Source organism: Eretmochelys imbricata, chromosome 3, assembly GCF_965152235.1.
Source record: "Eretmochelys imbricata isolate rEreImb1 chromosome 3, rEreImb1.hap1, whole genome shotgun sequence".
Classification (NCBI taxonomy): domain Eukaryota; kingdom Metazoa; phylum Chordata; order Testudines; family Cheloniidae; genus Eretmochelys; species Eretmochelys imbricata.
Genome location: NC_135574.1, coordinates 126,086,608 through 126,110,877, shown reverse-complemented (window position 1 = coordinate 126,110,877; position 24,270 = coordinate 126,086,608). Strand labels below are relative to the sequence as shown.

General features: G+C 43.6%; 1 protein-coding gene across 2 annotated transcripts in view; it reads left to right on the top strand.

Moving 5' to 3' along the window:
- Positions 1-24,270, top strand: part of RPS6KA2 (ribosomal protein S6 kinase A2) — a 469,430-nt gene that overhangs the window by 303,802 nt on the left and 141,358 nt on the right. For both annotated transcript variants that reach the window (XM_077811814.1, XM_077811815.1), the window contains 2 exons: positions 14,818-14,934; positions 20,306-20,387. In XM_077811814.1, the coding sequence (XP_077667940.1) occupies positions 14,818-14,934; positions 20,306-20,387 (199 nt within the window). The remainder of the gene's footprint in view (positions 1-14,817; positions 14,935-20,305; positions 20,388-24,270) is intronic.

The window sequence follows — 24,270 nt, the reverse complement described above, 5'->3', positions numbered from 1 at the left end:
TTCAATACAAAAACAAAGTTTGCTCACAGTACATGGTCTTCTACAAGGACTGCCAAGATTTATGCAAAAAAGTCACCTTGTCTGAGATGAGACTAAAGTTCTCAACAATCTTAAAAGGGGTTTCTGAGCATCTGGAGGGATTGCCTGCATTTTGTTCTAGTTTCAAAATTTAAAAAAAATCTTCTAGTTGTGTTCTTTGATGGATGATTCCTGGTAAGTGTGTAGTAATATACTTGGTAAATTAAAACCTTTCTGCCTCTGCAGAAAAGAGGCTGTGTGGTTGAATATTACAAGCAAACTGCTCCCTCAGAGATATACAATGTGAATCACTGAGTTATGTAAACTATGCTGAAGGGCTTCACAAAGCTGCAAAATGTAGAGGACCTTTGCTGGACCACATTTCCAACAGATTATTGTGCTATAAATCTGTTTAAATGTGCATTTGTACTTGCATGTGAAATTGGGTAACAGCATGCAATCCTTAAGCACTGTAGGTAACTACTTGTACAAATAATGATCTGTGTTTCTCATGCAGGTGCAGTAAAGGTACACAAAAACAGGTCCAGACATACATGAATTTTGTGTGCTAATCTTAGCATTCGTCAGCTGAACATTTCTCCTTGTAACTGGAACCTAGTTTGAAGAGGTGTTGTCAGATAGTTTTTTGCATCTCTTTAATTTTACCTTTGAGAGCACAGTGTAAGATGACAAAATGAAATTAGTTCATAAGTAAATAGGCAACGCAGTGGTATGCAGAGAACCCATTTGTATTTTCGCAATGTTGTCTAGCTCATGTTGACCAAGAAATATTATGAGTAACCACTGGAATGTTGACTACAAGCTAAATTGTCATACCCCTTACAGGGGAGCAAGGTCCTCGCCCTCTCTTACTCCCTTGCTCTGCCTTGTTCAGATTTCAGGCCTGAATACGGTGCAGGGCGGGAGAAGAGGCTGCATGCCTGGTACCCCCCTTACCTCTGCTCCACAAGCAAATGGGCAGAGAAGACCAGGGATTGGAAGGAGCCTTGGTTCATGCGTGCACACTCTCTTGCTCACTGGCAAGAATAGTTGACTATATGCACAGATAGTAAACTGCTGCATTAAAAAGGGTGTAGTAACTTATTCCTTCCCTAGATCGAGCAGGGAGCAAGGCAGGAATTGTGGCTCTGGGCTGCTTCTGGGTCAATGCAGCTACACGCTGCCCCTCACTCAGGCAGATGGGTAAAATTACAGTCTAGCCTCCTGTGGTCAGGTGTAAGCCATGTCTCCAACTGTGACATTTTCTTACTGATTCTGAACTGTACTGAAAATGAATTGTTCACTAATGACAGGCAGGGATCTGAAACTGGACTAAATGGGTGGCTACAGCAAATGATACTGTCCTCTTGAGTATTCTCACTTTCTGTGTTTATCCATGTCTATCCTTCTCTTGAATATATAGGCAAGACTGAATAAAGGCCAAATCCTGATCCTATTGAGCTCATTGGGAAACTTGCCATTGACTTTAGTGAGATCAGCACTTGGCCCCTAGAAGAGATGACTCAACTCTGCAGGGATGGACTTCCCTATTGTGCTGTTTTATAGCTCTCTGAGTGTGCACGTGCACAGGATAGGGCAAAGTGCAATGATATTTTTCTAGTGATTGTTGTGATATGATAAACCTCTTACAATTTACATAGCACCTTTTCATCCTGTGTGGCTTTACCGACGTGTATATAAAATTGTCCAGCACTAAATATTACCAGCTCTAGACTGACTGACTGCCCCCCACCAGATATCTCAGGCCTCTTCAGAAAAGAAATTTGGACAAATACCACATGTAATTGAAATCACTGGGTGGGGAGAAAGTAAAACTCCCTGCGTTGGGGCCAGTTCACTTCCTCGCTTAAGAAAAATCCCATGGGGACAGGGTCAGAGAAGGCAGGTGAACTGAACCTCAAAATTTTCGAGGAAGCATGGCCTCTTCTATGGTGCTGAGGAGGAGCTTTAGAGCAGGCAGTGCATGAGCTTCCACCTCAGCAGAAGTAAAAGCCATTCTGCGGCAATGGTTGCATTTTCATGTGGCTCTCTGTGCTTTGTCTTCCCCTCCCTTCCCCTCCAGGTCTCCTCTCCTTGTCTCCCTCCCCAACATGGCATGAGCTCTGCTACAGTTGGCAGAGTTCCATGTGATTGCTCATTGACAACCATGGAGGGACTCTGCCGGCAATAATGCTGCTCTCTAAGATATGTGTGTGAAAACCTGGGGGTTAAACAGAGGATATAACCACAGAACAGCTAGTCCCCGTGTTCCACTTACTGCTGAGCCCACAAAGCACCAAAACAGGAGCATCTGTACAGGCAGGGGCAGCAGGTTTGTATAATTTTTGGTGGTGCCCAGAATGGGTCTAGTCCCCCCCACCCACCTGCCCTGTAAGCCGATTATATATTTTATTAAATGTAAAAATGGACTGGAAACCGTAAGCGTTTAACAGTTGCCCTTTATTGTACAATATCACTATCATAAGAAAGAAAAGGAGTACTTGTGGCACCTTAGAGACTAACCAATTTATTTGAGCATGAGCTTTCGTGAGCTACAGCTCACTTCATCGGATGCATACCGTGGAAACTGCAGCAGACTTTATATACACACAGAGAACATGAAACAATACCTCCTCCCACCCCACTGTCCTGCTGGTAATAGCTTATCTAAAGTGATCATCAAGTTGGGCCATTTCCAGCACAAATCTAATGGCCCAACTTGATGATCACTTTAGATAAGCTATTACCAGCAGGACAGTGGGGTGGGAGGAGGTATTGTTTCATGTTCTCTGTGTGTATATAAAGTCTGCTGCAGTTTCCACAGTATGCATCCGATGAAGTGAGCTGTAGCTCACGAAAGCTCATACTCAAATTGGTTAGTCTCTAAGGTGCCACAAGTACTCCTTTTCTTTTTGCGAATACAGACTAACACGGCTGTTACTCTGAAACCTATCATAAGAAAAAATTATTTAACTAAGAATATCAACGTTATTAATACTCTGTTGAATACGGAAACAACCAAGCACTCCTTGACCAACAATCCTCAAAAGCGAATCCTTTCTAAAATTAAAGCAAATATAGGGTTAGAGTTTAGTGGTCCTACAAATCAAGAATTTGTTGCTGGGATAAAATGAAGCTACAACACACCAGCGCCACAAGATTTCAAGGGTCAATTAAAAGTAGAAAGTCAGAAGCAGCACTCGCCTGCTTCAATACATTATATTTTTGTTGTACCTGTTGTGACGAAGTGGGAATGTTCTTAATGTTTTCTCTGAATACTGTGTGGGTGCCTCAGTTTCCCCTATGCATTTCTTGAGGATCTAGGAGGTGGGATAAGGGGGTGTGATTGTTGTAGAGCCCTAGAGAGCCGGTGTGATGCTGTCTGCCACACCTCGCTGCAGGAGGTGCACGTCCGCCCAGGCGGGGCTCCTGGGGAAGACAAAGGGCCCTGCACCCCAACTCCACAGTCAGACGGGACTCTCAGCCAGCCAGTAAAACAGAAGGAACACAGTATAAAACAGAGCTTGTTGTAGGTACAGAAAACAGGACCCCTGTGTCAGTTCCAGCTTGGGGGATGGGGAGCCCAGACCCTAGTTCTGGGCCTCTCCCCGTTTCCCGAGCCAGTTCCAAAATGACACTGCCTCCAGCCCCTCCTCTGACCTTTTGTGTCTTTTTCTGGACAAGGAGACCACCTGATCTCTTTGTACTCAACACTTTCAGTTGGCACCTTGCAGGGGAGGGGCCCAGGCCATCAGTTGCCAGAAGACAGAGTGTCGGCCATTCTCTCTGTAGACAGCATCACCCTGGCCCTCTAGGGCTCTACAACAATCACACACCCTTATCCTACCACCTAGATCCTTAAGAAATGCATAGGGGAAACTGAGGCACCCATACAGTATTCAGAGAAAACATTAAGAACATTCCTACTTCATAACACCTGTATACAACCAATTATATATTTTAAAGGGTGTAAAATCAAGTATTGTGCTAAACACAATCATACCCCAAACTGATCGCCAAATTTAAGTTGCGTGTTTTCCCCCTCAGCTGAGAGCTCTGGGGTGGGGCTGGGGATGAGGGGTTCACACTGAGGAGGGGGCTCAGGGCTGGGACTCAGGTTTGGGGTGCAGGCTCTGGGGTGGGGCAGGGGCAGGGACAAGGAGTTTGGGGTGCAGACAGGCTGCCCCAAGACGAGGGTCAGAGAGGACTCTTTTTTTTTTCCCCTCCCCGCCGGCAGCAGGAAGCTCCAGGTGATGGACCCCTCCTCTTCTCGCCCCCCTGCAGCACACTCACTCTGCACATGCTCCTAGGGCCCCACTCAGGTCCAGGAAGCCCCCTCGCCTCCCCTATGGTGGGTCCTGGGGGGGCTGCCATCATGTGTGGCCTCCCATGCTGCTGCCCCTGACCATAGCCTCATTGGGGGTGGGGGATGGGGCTGCCCCTTGCCCAGTGTGGGGCAGGAGTGGTGGTTGCAGGGATGGCGGGGAGAGGGGCAGATCACAGGATCAAATACTCACCGAAGCCCCAGCAGCTACTCGGGTGAGTGAGGTCCCCTCCTGGTGGAGGGGGGGGGAACAGGGCTGCCAAGCACCGTGGGTGCCTCCTCCCCCTCCCCTGGTGCAGCAGTCAGCTGCCTGCCTCAAACTGCTGCCCGTGTCTCTTGTTACCACAGGCAACAGCAGCCGGCAGCTGCACAGGCAGGCAGGGATGCTCTGGGGAGGGGCACTCTGGGGCCGCGGGGGGGGCTCGCATGGGCGGGGGCAGGTGGGGCCAGGGGAGAGACCCAGCTCCAAATATTGGTGGAGCAGGGCCCCAGGCTCTGAATATTCCTGGTGCCAGGGCTCCACGAGCCCATATAACTCGCCCCCTATGTGTACAGGGACGCTATTTAGGGAGGGCCCCCTCTCCCCGAGTTTCATACCTGAGGTCTGCTCACAGAGCAGCCCTAGCCCCAGACTGAGTTTTTAACTGCAACACAGCTTGAGTGTGATATGTGATGAGTTCTGTGCTGCCCCAGCTTCCACCCTTGGGGCAGGGAGTTTGTTCTATAAACAGAGGCAGAGTGATTGATTAAGATAATAAAAGGCTTGTCATTAAATTAAATAAGGATCCTTAGATGATCCTGGAATAATTGCCAGGCACTCTAGTTAAAAGATAGAAAACAAAGGGTAGGAATAAATGGTCGGTTTTCAGAATGGAGAGAAATAAATAGTGGTGTCCCCCAGGGGTCTGTACTGGGACCAGTGCTGTTCAACATATTCCAAAATGATTTGGAAAAAGGGGTAAACAGCAAAGTGGCAAAATTTGCAAATGATACAAAACTACTCAAGGTAGTAAAGTCCCAAGCAGACTGCAAAGTGTTACAAAGGACTCTCAGAAAACTGGGTGACTGAGCAACACAATGGCAGATAAAATTCGGTGTTGATAAATGCAAAGTAATGCACATGGCAAAATAAAATCCCAACTATACATACAAAATAATGGGGTCTAACTTACATGTTGTTCGTCAAGAAAGAGATCTTGGAGTCATTGTGGATACTTCTCTGAAAACGTCCACTCAATGTGCAGTGGCAGTGAAAAATCTAACAGAATACTGGGAATCATTAGGAAAGGGATAGATAATATGACAGAAAATATCATATAAACCCATGGTATGCCCACATACTGAATATTGTGTATGGATCTGGTCACCCCATCTCAAAAAAAGATATATTGGATTTGGAAAAGATACAGAGAAGGGCAACCGAAATCATTACGGGTACGGAAATGATATCCGTGTGAGGAAAGATTAAAAAGACTGAGACTTTTCAGCATAAAAAAGAGATCACTAAGGGGGGATATGATTGAGGGCTATAAAATAATGAATGGTATGGAAAAATTGAACAAGCAAGTGTTCTTTACTCTTTCACATAACACAAGAACTAGGGGTTGCCCAATGAAATTAATAGGCGGCAGATTTAAAACAAAAAGTATTTCTTCCCAGGATGGGCAGGGATGCAACACCGTGCTCTGAGTGTCCATAGCCTCTGTCTGCCAGAAGCTGGGAGTGGGCAGCAGGGGATGAATCACTTGATTTCCTGTCATGTTAATTCCCTCTGAAGAACCTGGTATTGTCCACTGTTGGAAAACAGGATGCTGGGCTAGATGGATCTTACCCAGTAATGAGCTGCCAAAATCTTAACAACCGGTTCCCTCCCCACCCCATGAGGGGGTTGTGCCCCACCCCGCCTTCCCTCCGGACCCCTGCCTCATCCACCCCTGTCCCCTGACTGCCCCCAGAACTGAGCAGGAGGGTCTCATGGGCCACCGTAGTAGGTGCCCACTCCGCCCCTAAGACCCAGAGGGACCCGCCGGGGGGCGAGGTGGGAAGTCCCAGTGGTGCTTACCTGGGGCGCCTCCCAGGAAGCATCCGGCAGGTCCCTCTGGCTCCTAGGGGCAGGGCAGCGTAGCTGGGGGGGGGGGCAAGGGGAGCAGCCGCTCCCCCCACTGATCACATCAAAAGTAGCACCTTAGGTGCCAACTCCGGGGGTGCTCCGGGGCTGGAGCACCCACAGGGAAAATTTGGTGAGTGCAGAGCACCCACCAGCAGCTCCACGCCACACCTGGCCCCAGCTCACCTCCGCTCTGCCTCCTCCCCTGAACGCGCCACCCCGCTCTGCTTCTCCACCCCCCTCCCCCGCCTGGCTTCCCATGAATCAGCTGTTAGCGCGGGAAGCCTAGGAGGGCTGAGAAGCAGGCAGTGGCTTCACGCTCAGGCCCAAGGAGGCGGAGGTGCGCTGGGGCAGGGAGCGGTTCCCCTGCGCACCCCCCAGGTTACCTGCTGTGGCATGGGTGGCCCTTCTCGCACCCCCCCCGCCCCAGCTCACCTCCGCTCCGCCTCCCTGGGCCTGAGCGTGAAGCCACCGCCTGCTTCTCTACCCTTCCCAGGCTTTCCACGCGAACAGCTGATTCGTGGGAAGCTGGGGCAGGGCGGGGTGGGGAAGCAGAGGTGGGCGGCGTGTTCAGGGGAGGAGGCCCAGCAGAAGTGAGCTGGGGCAGGGTGGGGAGCTGCTGGTGGGTGCTCTGCACCCATCAAATTTTCCCTGTGGGTGCTCCAGAACGGCCACACTGGGTAAGACCAATGGTGAGCTGGAGCCGGCTAAAGTTCTTATATAGAACCTAGATATATCGGCCCCCACCTAAACCCTGGATTTGTGCTGGAAATGGCCCACCTTGATTATCATATACATTGTAAGGAGAGTGGTCACTTTAGATAAGCTATTACCAGCAGGAGAGTGGGGTGGGGGGAGATTTTTTCATGCTTTGTGTGTATAAAAAGATCTTCTACGCTTTCCACAGTATGCATCCGATGAAGTGAGTTGTAGCTCGCGAAAGCTTATGGTCAAATAAATTGGTTAGTCTCTAAGGTGCCACAAGTACTCCTTTTCTTTTTGCGAATACAGACTAACAGAGCTGTTACTCTGACACCTCGCCATTGTAACCCATTAGACCCCAATTCCTTCCCAGAGCTGAGATAGAACCCAGGAGCCCTGATGGGGTCTCTCCAGAGTTAGTAACAAAATAAGAACATATATTTAAAATTTTAAACCTAACCAGAGTGCTCCTTAAGTGACTTGCCCCAAGATGTCAGAACATGTTAGTATTCAAGCTGAGTGGGTCTAATATTTATTTAATTTTCTTTCTTTTATATAGGCTTTAGATACGGTGCTTCTGTCAGCTAACTGCTAAGCTATCTGTTAAAAAACTAGAGTTTTCAGGTGCCTAAATGGCCCTTGGAATCACAATTAAAGTTGCCGCACCCCCCCACCCCATCTGAAATGGTGCCCCTGGATCTGTACCACCTATGGCTGCAAGGAGAAGGCAACTGCAGTCTCCCATTTCACAAAGTCAGACTGGGTTCCCTCTGCAAATTCTGCATTCCTTGTGCACCCAGAAGTCTTGCTCACTTCATTGGGAGTTTTGGGTGAATGATGGAATGTGGGATCAGGCCCTAAATCACCAACATCCCTGTCCTATGCAAGGCACATGAAGCGTAGAAATGTAGGGCTGGAAGGAACCTTGAGCGGTCATCAAACCCATTTGCACCCCATCCCTCCCCAGAACTGACGCAGTATCAAATATACCTAGACCATCCGTGACAGGTTTATCTAACCTCTTCTTATACAGACGCTCTCCGGGTTATGCAAGACCCGACTTACGCAAATCTGCACTTACGGAAAAAGTTCTGTAAGCTAGAAATAGGAGGTGGGGTTGGTGGTTTTTTTGTTTTTGTTTGTTGGTTTTTTGTTTGTTGGGTTTTTTTTTTTTTTTTTGGCCTAACATTTCCGACTTACGCAAGGCGTTTCAGAATGATTGCATAAGTCGGGGAGCTAGGGTGACCAGAAAGCAAACGTGAAAAATCGGGACAGGGGATGGGGGGTAATAGGAGCCTATATAAGAGAGAAACCCAAAAATCGGAACTGTCCCTATAAAATTGGGACATCTGGTCACCCTACGGGGAGCATCTGTAAACCTTCAATGATCAGGATTCCACAACTTCCCATAGTAACCTATTCCAGTACTTAGCTATCCTTGTTAGATTTTTCTAATAGCTAACCTAAATCTCCCTTTCTGCAAACTAAGCCAGTTACTTTTTGTCCTGCACTTAGAGAACATGTATTTGGTGAACTGTCCTCTTCATAACAGCCTTTAACGTATTTGAAAACTGTTATGTCCCTCCTCATCCTTCTCTTCTCTAGCTTAAACGTGCCCAATTTCAACCTTCTCTCATGAGTCACAGAAGCATTCTCTGTTACTTTATCAGGGGTGCAGGCTCATCTCCCTCTGTGTTTCTATTGTTCCATCACATGCTTTCCACAAACAGACAGGAACATCCATTTCACTTGAATAATCGTAGATCTCTGGCACAAACACACACATTTACAGAAGATTTAACTCAATTCAGGCATTCCCTTTAGTGTGCTGAAGGGGCATGTCAGCTGGGAGTTAGAGGACTGGGTGCTGTACACATGACTGAATCATGACCATTTCATTTTTATATTCTCCCAACTGGACGGATCAAAACTCAGCGTGAAGATTCTGCTCTTGATCTTTTTCAGGGTAAAACCCTCTAATAGGACCAGATCTTACTTCAAATATTGCTTTGCCTCATCCTCAAATTTGGATGTTGTAAATCTGGCTGAGGAAGGGTTAGACAATGCACGTCATTTGCATCTGGTCAACGTTCAGCCAATAACTCGTCCCATATGTGGGATACCATTGCATATGTTTTCTCAGTTCAGCATGCATTCTTGTAGTCGTGAAACATAAAAAGATTTCTGCAGCCTACCTGTGCACAGTGAGAACTATCTGAACTCTGATCCACAATCTCAGAGCCACAGTTGTGTGAGTGGTAAAATGACGCTTATGATGTTCAGCATGATTCTGCTAACTTTAATGACATTGATCTGCAAATGATCCCACTTCTTTTGGTGGGACTGGTACAGAGTGGAGTCTCTAGCCCCGGTGTAGCTGCATTGCTGCAAACCCCTACCACAGCTATGCCACACCAATGTGAACTGTGGCTTGCACCTGTGTAACGTATCCCAGGTGAACCACAGAGTGGGGACCCATGAAACTAAACCGAAGGTGTTACTCAATGTGGGAAAAAGTCTGGGAGACTCTGACCCTAAAGCTTGCACTCCTCCAATTTGGTGTTAACTGTATCCAAGAAAACAGGTTCCCTAGGAAGTGCTGTATATTGTGCCCCATCTTGGTTTAACAATGGGAGCATTCAGCAGACATAAATATAGAATGTTGGAACCAATAACAAACAATATAAACATGCAAAATGTTTTTTCTACCAGGAAAGAAACACAAATATTGTTGGAGTCGCGTGTCCCGTCCGTCGTCTCCCCTCTCCCCCCCCCCCCCCCCCCCCGGCCGTGTACTGAGAATATAAAAATGAGGTAGTCTGGGTAAGGCCGGATTTACACCTTGTGCGCCCCTAGACACCCCAGTGGCCAGGAGTGGCAGGGTACCTCCACCGCCCATGGCAGCTTGGAGCTCTGAACCAGCATGGGCAATGGGGGGTACCCCGCCACTTTTAACTTTTAGGTGCCCCACCACACAGCCCCACCACCACAACTGCCCAGCACCCTGTCTAGACCCCCCCCCCACTTCCCAGCACCCCAACACACACAGACCTCCCCCTTCCCCATCCCCTCACTGCCCAGAGCCTCTCCACAAACCACCCCAGAGACCCATTCTCCCATGCCCTGCCCCCAGCCGCACTTACCAGACTGTAGTCTACATTTTCCAAAACAAGTAGCGATTTTGGGTTCTTATCTTGACATCTGAAAGAAGTTTGATTTTTTTTGTTTGTTTTTTTCCAGTGGGTACACTCAGTAATTTATGAAAATCCAACTGTTTTAACATGTCTCAAATTTGGCACCTCCACATTCACTAATCGCTTTTGAAAAGCTAGGCCAGCAGACTTACATACCTAATACAGCTCTACACTGAACCTTACATGGGTTGGGGTGGGGGTGGGGGGAGGGACGCTAGGGTAGATAGGTCAGGCCCAAGATGGGCCAGCCTTACTCTGCTGGCACCTCCATCCTTCAGTGCACTTCCCGATATTAATTCTTTTCTAGACAAGACAAGACAAAAACAAAGACAACCTTAACCAGGCTATTTTAACAACTATCATCCAGATGTCAATGACACTTACTGCTGAAGTGAGCTGTAGCTCACAAAAGCTTATGCTCAAATAAATTTGTTAGTCTCTAAGGTGCCACAAGTCCTCCTTTTCTTTTTGTGAAACTCCTGTGTTATATGTCTGTGAACAACACGTGTAGAATACAACTGCTCAGCTCAAAAAAACCACCATTAAACTAACATTTTTTTTCCAAATAATTTTCCTGCAGAAAACCTTTTGAAAACTTCCTGGTTAGTCATGCTTTGGAGTGATGAGCTGCGTGCCCTGTAGTCTGCTTGTAGCATTACGTTTTCCTGTCTGAATGCTAGCTATTCAGCAGAATTAAAACACTTCCTTTTACTGATATGATCTCTTTTTGTAATTAGATATAGTTCATATTTTTGTTTTATGTTGTATTTGAATACTGAGTGGGGCCTAGCTGATAGTACTTTTAATATTGTTTTATCCTTCATTCCGGTCTTTGTATCCATAAACTAATCTCTGGGCTGCTAATGCCCTGTGTATCCTGAGCACAAGTAACAATATGATCCTTGTGCTGGCCCTGGCTACCCTGGTTGAACCATCTAGCGAGAGCTGTTATCTCCCCTTATGTAAGAACTGTGCTGCCAAAACGAATGTTTATGGGACTCCTTTCTGTGAGATCCTAAACACCACCACCACCCCCATCTCCTACTGGTTTCAGCTAGAGCTGATGGCAGTCAGCGCCTCACAGGAACTGGCCCTATGACATTATGTAGATAGGACTTAGTGATTTTTATACCATGTTGAATTTAGACAACCTCATACACCAGTATTACTGAATCAGCTTATTTATTTGTATTACTGTAGCACCTATGGGCCCTAGTCATGGACTAAGACCCCGTTGTGCTAGGTGCTATGCAAATGTAGAATACAAAGATGGTCCCTGCCTCAGGAATCTGACCGTCTAAGTAATACTCTTACACTTTAAGGTCTATGATCATGATCTATAGCTCTACGCTGACCTTCTGGATATTGCAGGCCATAGAATCTCACCCACCCACTCCCTGTAGTAGACCCCTAACCTGTGGTTATTTTACTGAAGTCCTCAAATCATGATTTAAAGACTTCAAGTTACAGAGACTCCACCATTTACTCTAGTTTAAACCTGCAAGAGACCCATGCCCCATGCTACAGAGGAAGGTGGAAAACCCCCCAGGGTCTCTGCCAATCTGATCTGTGGGGGAAATTCCTTCTTGATGCCGAATATGGCATTGAGTTCCCACACACCTGGGAAAGAATTATCTGTAGTAACTCAGAGCCCTCTTTATATAGTGTCCCATCACCAGCTCTTGGAGATATTTGCTAGCAGTTGCAGATCAGCTGCATGCCATTGTAGACAGTCTCTTCATACAAAATCAGCCATAATTTTATCAAGCTCAGCTTTGAAGGCCAGTTAAGTTTTTTGACCCCACTGCTCCCCTTGGAAGGCTCTTCCAGAACTTCACTCCTCAGGTGGTTCTAAACTTTCACCGAATTTGAAGCCTAAACTTGTTGATGGCCAGAAGGACTCTGTTAAAGTTCACAGGCATGAGCAATCTATGTGATCTTTGCCCTTCACTTCAATGGGAGGAGGATTAAGCCCGTAAATTTCAGTGTTAATAAAATAACAATTACCGTTTATGCAACAGAGAACCTACTGCAGTGCTGTTCTACCATTCTGCATCCCTGTTCCTCTAGTCAGGAGACTGCTTATGGAAATTCACAAGCATCCTGTCTTTCCAGTGCTTCAGAGAACATTATGCTTGCTCCCAGGAACAGAATAAGCAGACTTCAAGTAGCTTGACATGCCTTTCAGCATTTGAAACCAAGCCAAACCAAAACAGGATAATCTTCATAGGAAGTGATCTAAACCTCATTGCCTGAGATATTTAACACTGCACTGGACAAGTCAAATGAGCTAATAGAACTTTTCTATCTCTCAATCTATAACTCTCTCATTAAAAATTGGTAGGTCTAATTTTAGTTCTTGGGTGTCCTTTTTAACCATCTTTTTTAGCATTAATTAAGTCTCTTTGTAGTTAATTAAATTGCTGCTTTATTCAAAGTTATGAATTTAATCAATTGCATTATGGTATTCCCAGGAAATAATAGATTTTCTAATGTTCTTTCAGCAAACAAAATTAGCAACACCTTAGCAATTTCAACATATCCCTGTAACTAAATGTCTTGAACTCAAGAGGTTATGTTAAATTTAAAAGCGTAATGTGAAATATGCTCCAGGTTGTAGGCTTGTGATACTCATTATCAATCTGAATGGATAGATAGAAAACTCATGTATAATTTTAATTTGCTAAAGCAGTTTGAATGAACAGGAAACAGTGAGTGAAATCCTAGCCCCATAGACACTGGGAGTTTTGTTACTGACTTCCATGGAGCCAAGATTTCATCCAGAGTGTTTTGGGGACAGAGAAAGTTAGTGAAGAGAGGAGGTACCAGTAGTCTTGGAGATGCCATTTTGATGTGTATATAAAACTAGGGTTAGTTTTTGTTTTAGGTTTGTTTTGATTTTATGCTTTGCCAAAACAAAAACAAGATCCATTTAGATCTGGGTCCCATTTTTCCTATGTACCCAGAGTTCAGGAGTATGGGTAGATGGTTCTGGTTTTCACCCATTTCTATATGAAATAGGTTTGCAAAACCTAAATCACCCATAGTTTTTTGCTAACCTAACTCTAGTTTAGAGCCAATGCTCAAGTTATTCAAACCCCAAAATTTCAGGGGATAATAAAAGCTTCTGTTCAACCCATTTCTATTCTTTCTTAATCTAGTAGTGATTTTTGTTAAAATATATTTTAATTTTATTTCTTCATTCCATATGATGAGAAAATACAAAAATGGGGAAGGCAACTACAAAATATGAATTACACACAGACAAGGCAGCCACCTAGTATATGGTAATCTAGCCTCCTAGCAAATGCTGTGTGCAAAAGTATAGAATGGCTGCATTGGAAGACACTTGTTAGTGTTGTAGTGATATCAATAAGTTGACTCATATGGATGGTGAGTTGGATGAAATTCTTTTGGGATTCACACTAGATAAAAATGAATATGCTGTGCAAGTCAGAGCTAGGTAAATCTACTTGATACCGTGACTTACAGCAAATTTAGGGCCTATTCCTATGATCCTGAGCAGCTCACACAGGTCTTGTGAAGGGTTTTGTGCCGTCTCCCCTTCAGTAGACACAATGACAAATCTGTATTGTTACCCAGCATAAGACTGTTCTTCAGATATAGTGGAGGCAGGACTGGCCAACTCAGGCTCCTGGTCTTGCAAATACTCCAAACGTTTAGGTTTGTGCTTAACTTTAAGTACAGATGTTTTCAGGATCAGGAGCCCTGTTCAGTGTCTTCAAAGGATGCCCCTCTGCTCTGACAACGCAAATATTCCTAAGGAGCCTAGAAAACATGAAGCAGTGGGGCTCATTCCTGGTAGTGGCAGGAGGAATGTATTGTCGTCCTGCTGCTGCCCCACTAGCATGTGGGATTTGTGAATCTTTGTATATGGAAGGTTGCTAGTAGTAAACTTCCATTATTCCTTCAGCTGAACATGCAGAAGCACTATGAGCAAAATCTTCTCTCTGTCACCCATTTATAGTCTGAGTCTCTCCTTCAAGATGATAACGCTACAGGTTTTTTTAATGACTGTAAATGAGTCTTTGGACCGAGTCGGGTGTATTTGGAAAGGACTGCACGAGTGGTACTGTAGCACATACACGTAGATCACTGTAATAGACCATAAAGCCTGTGATGAACAGGCATCCTGATCCCAGTTGCTTCAGTTATTTACTCCAATGTTTCAATTTACAGGTTCTGTTTTTATCTATTCACATCATGAAGTTTCATAGGCAGAAGCAGTGGGATGCTGACGTCTTACATTCAGACTCAGTGTGCTGCACTGAAAATAATAAGTCCCGGTGTGTATATGCACACTTCATATTTGGCATAGCATATAGTTTGTATTTTCCAAAGTTTTGGTATTAAGGATTTAATTGTAGAAACAAGTGTGGTGGGATTTAAATAAATATTGTGTTTTCTTTCACTCACAGTAACAGCTGTGCTTTTCTTTTTTTCTTTCACAGGAAGAAGGTATAGTGAAGGAAATAGACATCAGTCATCATGTAAAGGAAGGTTTTGAAAAGGCAGATTCTTCACAGTTTGAGTTGCTGAAAGTATTGGGGCAAGGTTCCTACGGAAAGGTAACTTTCTACAGTATGTAATGGAGCTAATTCTGCTTTAAACAGCACTAGTAGCATCCCATTGAAGTCAATGAAGTTGTGTGGGCAGAAGAGCATATTTGCCATTTACTGGGGTCCTAGGTAAGACAGGTTAGGGGATAATATTTATGGGGCTAGACCCTAAAACATGAATGAGTGTTATGTACTGGTTATAAGAAAAAGAGGACTTGTGGCACCTTAGAGACTAACCAATTTATTTGAGCATAAGCTTTCATGAGCTACAGCTTACTTACTCACGAAAGCTTATGCTCAAATAAATTGGTTAGTCTCGAAGGTGCCACAAGTCCTCTTTTTCTTCTTGCGAATACAGACTAACATGGCTGCTACTCTGAAACCTGTCATGTACTGGTTATGTAATCCACTCCTTGTTGCATTAAACTACCCCCCAGCTGTTCCAGAGGTGGTGATTGTGCTATAATTGCTAGTTAGGGGACACTGGTTGAGATTTTCAGAGAGGCCTGTGGGAGTTAGGCATCCAATTCTCATTGACTTTCAATGAAATTTGGTCGCATAATTCCCTCAAGGCCCTTTGAAAATCCTCTGAAGCTCATGATCTGAGCTCTGGAAATCCCAGGTTTAGTGAGCAAGATAGCAACCATTAAAGTTAAAGCATGGGACTGGGAGTCAAATGTTTCAGCTGCAGCTCTGCCAGTGACACCACGTATGGTCTTGAGCTTTCACTTACCTTCTCTGTGCTTCAGTTTGCCTATCTATAAAATGAGGTTATTGATCGCTTCCTCAGAGTGGTACTGAGAAAACTTTATGGTGCTCAGATGAAAAGCACCATGTAACTGCAAAGTATTATTATCTTTAAGAAAGATAAACTAGTTTTGCATTGTCACTTCCCTTTTTAATGCCCACAAAAGCCATGTTTGTGCACACATTCCATTGCTGTGTGCATATTATACATATCTATTACAAAACAACGTACAAAGACTAGAAACCACAAACCATCACCTGAATGTCCTCTGGTTAAGCATCCACGTTTCTATGGTCTGAATGAATGAGATCTCCAAACCTTTGCAAGTGTGACCCTTGCTAGAAGCTGGTGAGCCTAATTTAAACCAAGTGCCAAAAATCTGTGTTTTAAGTTTATTTTTCTTGGTTTGTTTGAAAATATATTCCTCAGGCCTGAACCCTTGATCAATCTGCCTTACTCAAGAAACTGATGTACTCCTAAAATCAACTGAGTTACACCAGCATAAAATGGAGAAACAGTGTCAACCTGTCTAGAATGGCTCACAACTATGAGTGCTGACCTCGGGGCAGACGCTCCAAACTAGTTGTATGTTCTAGAACATACGATTTCACCAGTCCAATAAAGAAAGAAAGAAAGAAACCCAGTAACAAGTGTGAACTCCTGAAGCAGTATAACTGTCTTACCATGGAGTCACAGACAGTCCCGTTGGCATTCCACTCTATCTTCCCACCTAGGTAAGCTGGACTATGTGATTATCACTTTACACCAAAAATCACAACAATACTCCGTTTACTCCCAGTCCCAAAGTACCAGTCAGTCACTTACCCCAGGCCATCTGTACTCCGATCTCAAACCAAAGACAATGCCGGTAGCCAATCCTGTAATAAACTAAAGATTTATTAACTAAGGAAAACGAGTTATTTATAAGTTTAAAACAGGAAACATACACACACACAAATGAGTTAGTCTTAAATTTAAAATGGTCATATAGGATTCTATAATAAGCAGCTCTATATGTCCTTTAGGGCTGACCAGGCCAAGCAGCCTGGGGATCTCTTGCTTATGCTCTCTGGACTCGAAGATTCCTCAACAGAAAGATCCTAGTTTCTTCTTGTCAGGGATTTTTATCCCCTGTTCACCAGAATCCAAGCAGATGGGATGAGTTCATGCACAGGTTTTTGCTTTGTGGAGGAAGTTACGAATGCAATCAACAAGGTCTCTGTCCTTTGATGCTACATAATGCTCATTTTGCCTTCAGTGTGTCATCTTGTGTGCAGGATGAACACTTTACCTTAATTAATACTGCTTTTCCTGTTCGAGTTATACAATGACAGAGGTTTACAATGCAAACAGTATAACTTTATACCATGGGATAACAAAATTATAAGTAGGATTAATGCATGCAGCATCCTACTAACATTTCATGAAGTCTAGACACTAAACACATTCTTATAACATTACTAAACACATTCTTATAACATTACTAAACACATTCTTATAACATTACTATCTGTTTGGCTTTACCTGTTGGTTAGTATAGTTCAGACTGGTTTCCAGCTATGCATTTGTCAGTGCCCAATGAGGCCTGGGGCCTTGGCATAAACTGGCACCCGGTCTGCCAGTGTCACACACTGATGAAACAGACCCTACAGTTTTATTCCTGAGACAAACTATATTTAGAGGATTTATCCATTTTCCTGAACACTGCAAATGGATAACTATCACTACATCTGTTACAAGCTCCCTGGGATGAGGGAATTTGGAAACCATTCACCAGCAAATGTATGTCCTGCAGAGGAAAGACCATAGTAGTCTTGTGTTCTGAACATCTGCATTTAAAAACAGTCAGACCAAGTAAGCATTGGCTGCTGCAGTGAGATGCAATGTTTAGGGTTTTTTTATTAAAAAAAAAAAAAAAAAAAAAAAGGTGAAGGTTGGGGGAGGGTTTGTTCTTTCCAGATCAGCAATTGGCAGCTCTCCTTGTTCCAAATGCCCCAGATCTTTTGCTCTGTTGTAGTTTCTCTCTATCAAACTTAATCCCAACTTTTCAGAATATGGGTATAATAAATATTTCAGAAATGGTTCAATGGCAGTCTTAAATTGTACTGCTGTATTTCGTTATTAGTCCTCTAAATTGGCTGTTTACAGTTAACATTTCACAGCTAAAATAGCTAGTCTCTGGTGCCACAGAAATACTTACCAAAGGAAGACTTGGTCTTTTGGGCAAGGTCCACACACTTTAGTGAAGGATCAGCGTATAACGGGGTACAGATTCAACCTAGCTTGGGTTGTGGGTGATTGCTAGTCACCATTCAGGGAGCTGTGTGAAATAAGTTAGTGCTCTCCATACCACAAAAGGCACTATTTGGTAGCTTCAGCTGAGGCCTGGGATTGAATGCCCCTGGAAAGCTAGCTGCCTCTTCGCTCCAGTAATGGTCCCCACAGGTTAGGACAGGATGGGGAAGCTTGCGCGAGGGTTGCTTAGGCTGTTCCGATCTAGGTTTTCATCACCACAATGTCTGAGATCCTTGTTTAACTTTATAGCGCCTTAGTCTCCAGGACTGTCAAGTCCACTCTTCATGGCTACTAGCTGGAGCTAACGCTCTGCTGCAGGATGCTTAAAGAAACTTCCTTTGTCATCTAGGAGAACTGCAGGTGCTCAACGTCTCTAAAAATCTTATTTAGGTGCCTAAACAAGGGTTTAGGTGTCTAGCTTTAGGCAACCACATAGGCTGAGGGGAATTTTGACAATTCTATTTGCATTCCATTATACCTTTAAGAATAATAAAACATCGTTTTGCAATACAATGCATTTTTGTTCCATGTCCTTTTTGGTTTGATGATGATTTTGATGTCCTCTAAAACAGGACACAAGGTTCCTTGACTCATTTTGTTTTGGAGGGGAATGCAGACGAACTGCAATATCCCATGCTACACAACAGCTGACAAATGACTAATAATTTAAGTTGATGATTTTTCTTATTACAGCCATAGGGATATTACTGGCATTGCAAGATTATATAGCATGCAGTGAGGGGTTTGGGGTTTTTTTGTTTTGTTTTTGCCCAGTACTTCGACCATTCCAGTTTAATATTCCTGCAGGTATAATGTGCTGTGCTGCTGAAAGTGGAACGCCGCTTATGAAACATTATATCTAATACTGTCCACTTGATTGGGAGTTAGATACAATGCCAATGTTTAAAGGTGAATAACAATGCTGGAACTCTGGGGTTTAGCCAAACTTGCTTATGGTGATTTATTTTTTTTCACTTCCTATCCCCATAATGCCAGACACTATTTCTGAGTAGAGTTGAGTGAAAAACATACAAAAAAGGTTCCATGAATAGTCTGAACTTTTAAATGATTAGCTTTGGCAATGTCCACTCCTCTTTCTGTCTTCGATTGCCATGAATATTTGAGTAATTGAGCTTAATTTAGCAAGAATGTTAATGGAAAATCTATTTTTAAAATTGTATCTGTAGAAGCCAGATTTTACACTTTGCACACACAATTATTGGTGGTAGCATTGTTTGCATGTTTATCAGATCAGGAAACGAAATACCAAATAACATATCTGTCCTATCCAAATATTTTTATATTCCACTTCACTTCTAGTATCTGTCCAGCAGCAGAAGTCCTGAAACACCATAGAGAACAGCTTCTCAGATTGTATTTCTGGTCCTTTTGGAACCAGTAAATACTGGAAATCGACAGAAAGACCCTGCTCTTCTGAGATTTCTTGCCTTATTGATAGATCAAGGAGGTATGAATAGTTTGGAAAGCTTCAAACTAAGTTTTGGGAGGCTTATTGTGACAGAACTAAATTGTTTTTCTCCCTTTCCCTTTTGTCCCAAAAAATCATCTGGGACTAGATAGGAAGAAACTGCTGTACAGAATAAAACAAAACAAAATATTTTGTAAATTTGCAGAGTCAAAAGGTGTAATAATAGGAACCTTTCACAGATGTACACTGGGCAAACTATCTGTATTGTAATGAACAATTCATTCATCAGATGTAGCCTTTTTTCTGTTCATGAAGTTTTCATAAGCAGACTTTGATCTTTAAAATTTTATTTGCTTACAGTTTTACAGGACTTATGCACACACATGTCAGCTTCTGGATTGTTAATGAACTATTCACTTCAACTACATGCTTAGCTTGTCAGTCATGAATAATGAATCACATAGTATGGTTTCTTCTTCCTGAGTCAAATCATTAAACCTTTTTAAATGGGCTGAACACATCTGGGCACAAATGGCAAATATCTTGTTTTCATGCAAATACAGCAAGTTATGCGAAGAACAACCGTTCTCCAGACGTTCATGTGAATAGCTGTTTAGAAATCAAACAAATGTTTGCAAACACTATTACTATTCGACCACTTTAACTGGATGTGTAAAGAACAACTGATCATATTAAACATGTTACCTTTAGCAGAGGGCAATAGGGTAGAAAATGAAGCTTACAAGGGCCAGCTAAGCCAATTGTTCGTGAAGTAAAAACTAAACACTTTGAGTATTAACTTTTCCTTAGAATTCTTGCCGTCTCGGTATCCATTACTCCATCAAATTCAGCAAATGCTCTCCCCTCAAACCACTGTACTTGATTACATTGGTGTCTTACTTTTGTAGGTATTTCTGGTGAGGAAGATCAAAGGATCTGATGCTGGCCAGCTTTATGCCATGAAGGTACTTAAGAAAGCCACTCTGAAAGGTACGGATTAAGACACTGGGCTGAACACGCTCTCTCCTGTACTATAGAGTTTATTTTTCTTGTGATGTTTAGGATCTGTTGGCATAGTTTTGTAGGATCTAAGAACACAAAAGCATGTTCTTATCAGCCTCCACCATTCTGTTTCCTCATTTTGGACTGAACTTACTAAAACTCCACACTTTCAGTGCAACATTGTGCCTTTAAATAATTGCACCCAAAATTTTGCACCTCCAAGTTATTTGCAGGATCAAATAATAGATGTGGAAATGTTATTTAACAGCACCTGAAAATCTGGCAATAGGTGCAGGTGTTCTCATTTGCACCTGCAATAAATTGCAAGCAGTGTTATTTGTGGGTACCAAATTAGAGGGCAAGTTCTGAAAATTGGTCTCTAAAATTTTTACATCAAAAAAAGTTTTTCATGACTGTTTAGCCATTTTAAGAAAATGCTCAATATTGTTGTCACTATCACTAGAAAATGCAGTTATAGTTTGTGTTCATAATAACTAAAATGCTTAGGCAAGGAAACCTGTGACTGATTGCTACTCAGATTGAGCTATGGTACCTATTACAGATGGAACAACAGTTTCTCTCTCTCATTATTTACTTTTTTTGGTAACAAAGACAGACTTGGTTGCCATATGGAAAATTAAAATGTTGTTCTGCTTTCTCATTTTCTTCTAGTTATAGCTATGGTTGAGAGAGAGTTCAGTGAGTCAATTCACTTGTGGTTTTTTTCCTTTGCTGGCCATACAGTATGGGAGCCAGAAATTATATAAGGAATTTGGTATTTGCTAATTCTGCATGACTTATTCACTATTTTAATAAGGATTATTTATAGTTGTTCTGGGAGGGGTCACTTTTAATTTGTATCCGAGTGTTGGCATCTCTCTGAAATACGTTTTATGTAAATGTATTTCAAGAGTGGAAAATAACTCACTATTGGTAAACAGTAACCCTATTGAATGATTGTTGCCATATATCTGAAAACTCACAGGCTCAAACTTTCAGGAATGGCAAATTATTTCTGGGTGCCTAACATCTCTCAATTTGGAGATCTACAATCAGCAGTAATTCTATGTAATCTTGGTTATGACTAACAGCACAGTAGATGTCAAGAGGCTGATGACATGACACAGCAATTCTCTTGAGCACCAACCGAAACGTGCAAATAGGAAACTAAGTACTCACGTAGCGCTATCTGACGTCAAAGCCCTTTACAAACATTAATTACAAATGCTGAAGCAGCTGCTGATCTTTCCATTTAGAATTTATATAGAAGAGTTTGCACTCTGCTGTTTTCCTGGAATAAACATCCATCTAAATATTTCTGCTTCCAATGGATAAATATTTGTGTGTGTGTGTGTGTGTGTGTGTATATGTGTATATATATAATATATACACAAAGTGTATAATGGAGAAAATCCTCAAGTCTTTATTCACAGTCAAATTCTGCAGTACCTCAACTATTCAAAACTGAGCGTTCTCCACCTGTGAAAGTTATTTCTGCTCTGTGAGAAATCTGAGGAAAGAACACCTAGCTTGTTACTATTTTTGTGAACCCACGTAACCCTTCCCCTGTGAGAATTTTATTTTTTCACATCTCTGTACAGATGCGTAAGGTCCTTCCAGCAGGAATGACCTCTGGCTTTCTGTCTTGTGCAGCACCAAGTACACGCTCACCACTTAACAAATAATAGGATATATTGTCTTCAATGTTGTAGCTGTGTTGGTCCCAGGATATTAGGCTGTGTCTACACTGCCACTTTCAGCACTAAAACTTTAGTTGTTCGGGGGGTTGAAAAACACACACCCCTAAGCGACAAAAGTTTTAGTGCTGAAAAGCGCACTCCCGGCAATAAAGCTAATACCCCTCATTCAGGGTGGTTATTTTTTATTGCCAGGGTAGAGCTCTTCCCCCGGCAATAAAGCATGACTACACTGACCGCATCACAGCACTGCCATGGCCACGCTGTAATGTGGGCAGTGTGGACATACATACCCTTAGAGAGACAAGGTGGAACAGATTGCTTAGCGTAAGTAGCTAACACACATAAATTAGTTAGTCTCTAAGGTGCCACAAGTACTCCTTTTCTTTTTACATTTCAAGGGGTCATTCAAGGTGAAGTGGCCTGTTAACATCTTTCCAGTCATGAAGCAGGGAGGGGGAAAACCAGGGTGAGTTTGTTAGCAGGTTACAGATTGTTGTAATAAGCCATAAATCCAGTGTCTCTCTTCAGTCTTCGATTTTTAGTGTCTAACAAAAAAACAAGCTCACAGCTCGTCTTTTGAAGGCGTTGTGCAAGTTTATTTTAAGGATGAGGACTGGGAGGTCAGATGAGTGATCACTTTGTTTCAGAGTAGCAGCCGTGTTAGTCTGTATTCGCAAAAAGAAAAGGAGTACTAAGGTGCCACAAGTACTCCTTTTTGTGAAAAGTGTTGACCCACAGGTGATACGGTGTTTTTGTCTCATGTTTCTGTGTGAGTTCCTTTTGAGCATGTAGTAATTGTCTGGTTTCACCCATTTTGTTGTTGGGGCATTAGGGCACTGGATGTGGTACACCACATGGTGAGAGAGGCACATGTAAGACCCATGCATCTTGAAAGGTGTGTTATGGGGGGTTTTGACCCTCATAGCAGTGGAGAGATGTCTGCAGGTTTTGCATCTGTTCTGGCAGGGTCTGGTGCTGCTTTGAGTTGGTGTCATAGACGCTGACTCCGTGGGTGCTCCAGGGCTGGAGCACCCATGGGGGAAAAAATGCTCAGCATCCACCAGCAGCCGCCTTATCAGCGCCTCCCCCTCCCTCCCTGAGACTACCGCCCACCGCAAACAGCTGTTTTGTGGCCTGGAGGAGGGATGGGGGAGGAGCAAGGACACAGTGCACTCGGGGGAGGGTGTTGGGTGGGGAGGGGGCAGAACTGGGTGTGAAGAGGAAGAGTGGGGGTGGAGAAGGGGCGGGACAGGGATGGGGCCTTAAAGGAAGGGGTGAGTGGAGGCAGGGCCTGGGGCAGAGCCGGGGGTCGAGCACCCCCAGCACTTTGGAAAGTCAGTGCCTGTGGTTGCTGTGTCTTGGTCTGTGGGGAGCTTGCTTCTGATGATAAGCTTGGAGAGATAGGGAGGTAGTTTGAAGGCCAAAAGAAATTCTACAACCTCATCCCTCATGAACCCACCCCAGTGTCCTTCTGCATGCTTCTCAAGATACACAAACAAGGGAACCCAGGGAGACCCATCATACCTGGTCCGGGCACTCTTACTGACAGAATATCAGGACTCATAGAAACCATCCTCAAACCACTCACTGCACAAATGTCCAGCTTCTTCCAGGACACAACTGACTTACTCCACAATATTAACAAAATCTCTCAGAACGCCATCCTTGCCACCATGGATGTCACCTCCCTATACACCAATATTCCTCACAATGACTGCATCACTGCCTGCCTCAGATATTTACAAAACAATGGACCACACTTAGATATCCACTCCAAACACATCGCCAGACTCATTCACTTCATCCTCACCCATAACAATTTTACATTCAACAGATGCTTCTGGTTCCCCTCCCCCTGCATCTGCACAACATCACCATGCTTCCTAGAATACTCCACAGCTGCTTTTCTGACATTTAGTGGTAACACCTGGAAGCTGTGACAGGAAAGTGATCTCTGCCAGATCCCACCTGCTCCATTTAGATTGGTCACACTGTAGAGATCCCAGTCAGAGGGTATGTTTTCACTGACTTTTGTGCCTTGAGCTACTTGACCCTAGGGATCAGCATAGGGTAAAGAACAAAAGTTTCTAGCCCAAATCAAAGATGTGGGGAGGTCCACATTAGCTTCTTACAGACATGTTATCTACCTCGAATTAACTGGCAATCAATTC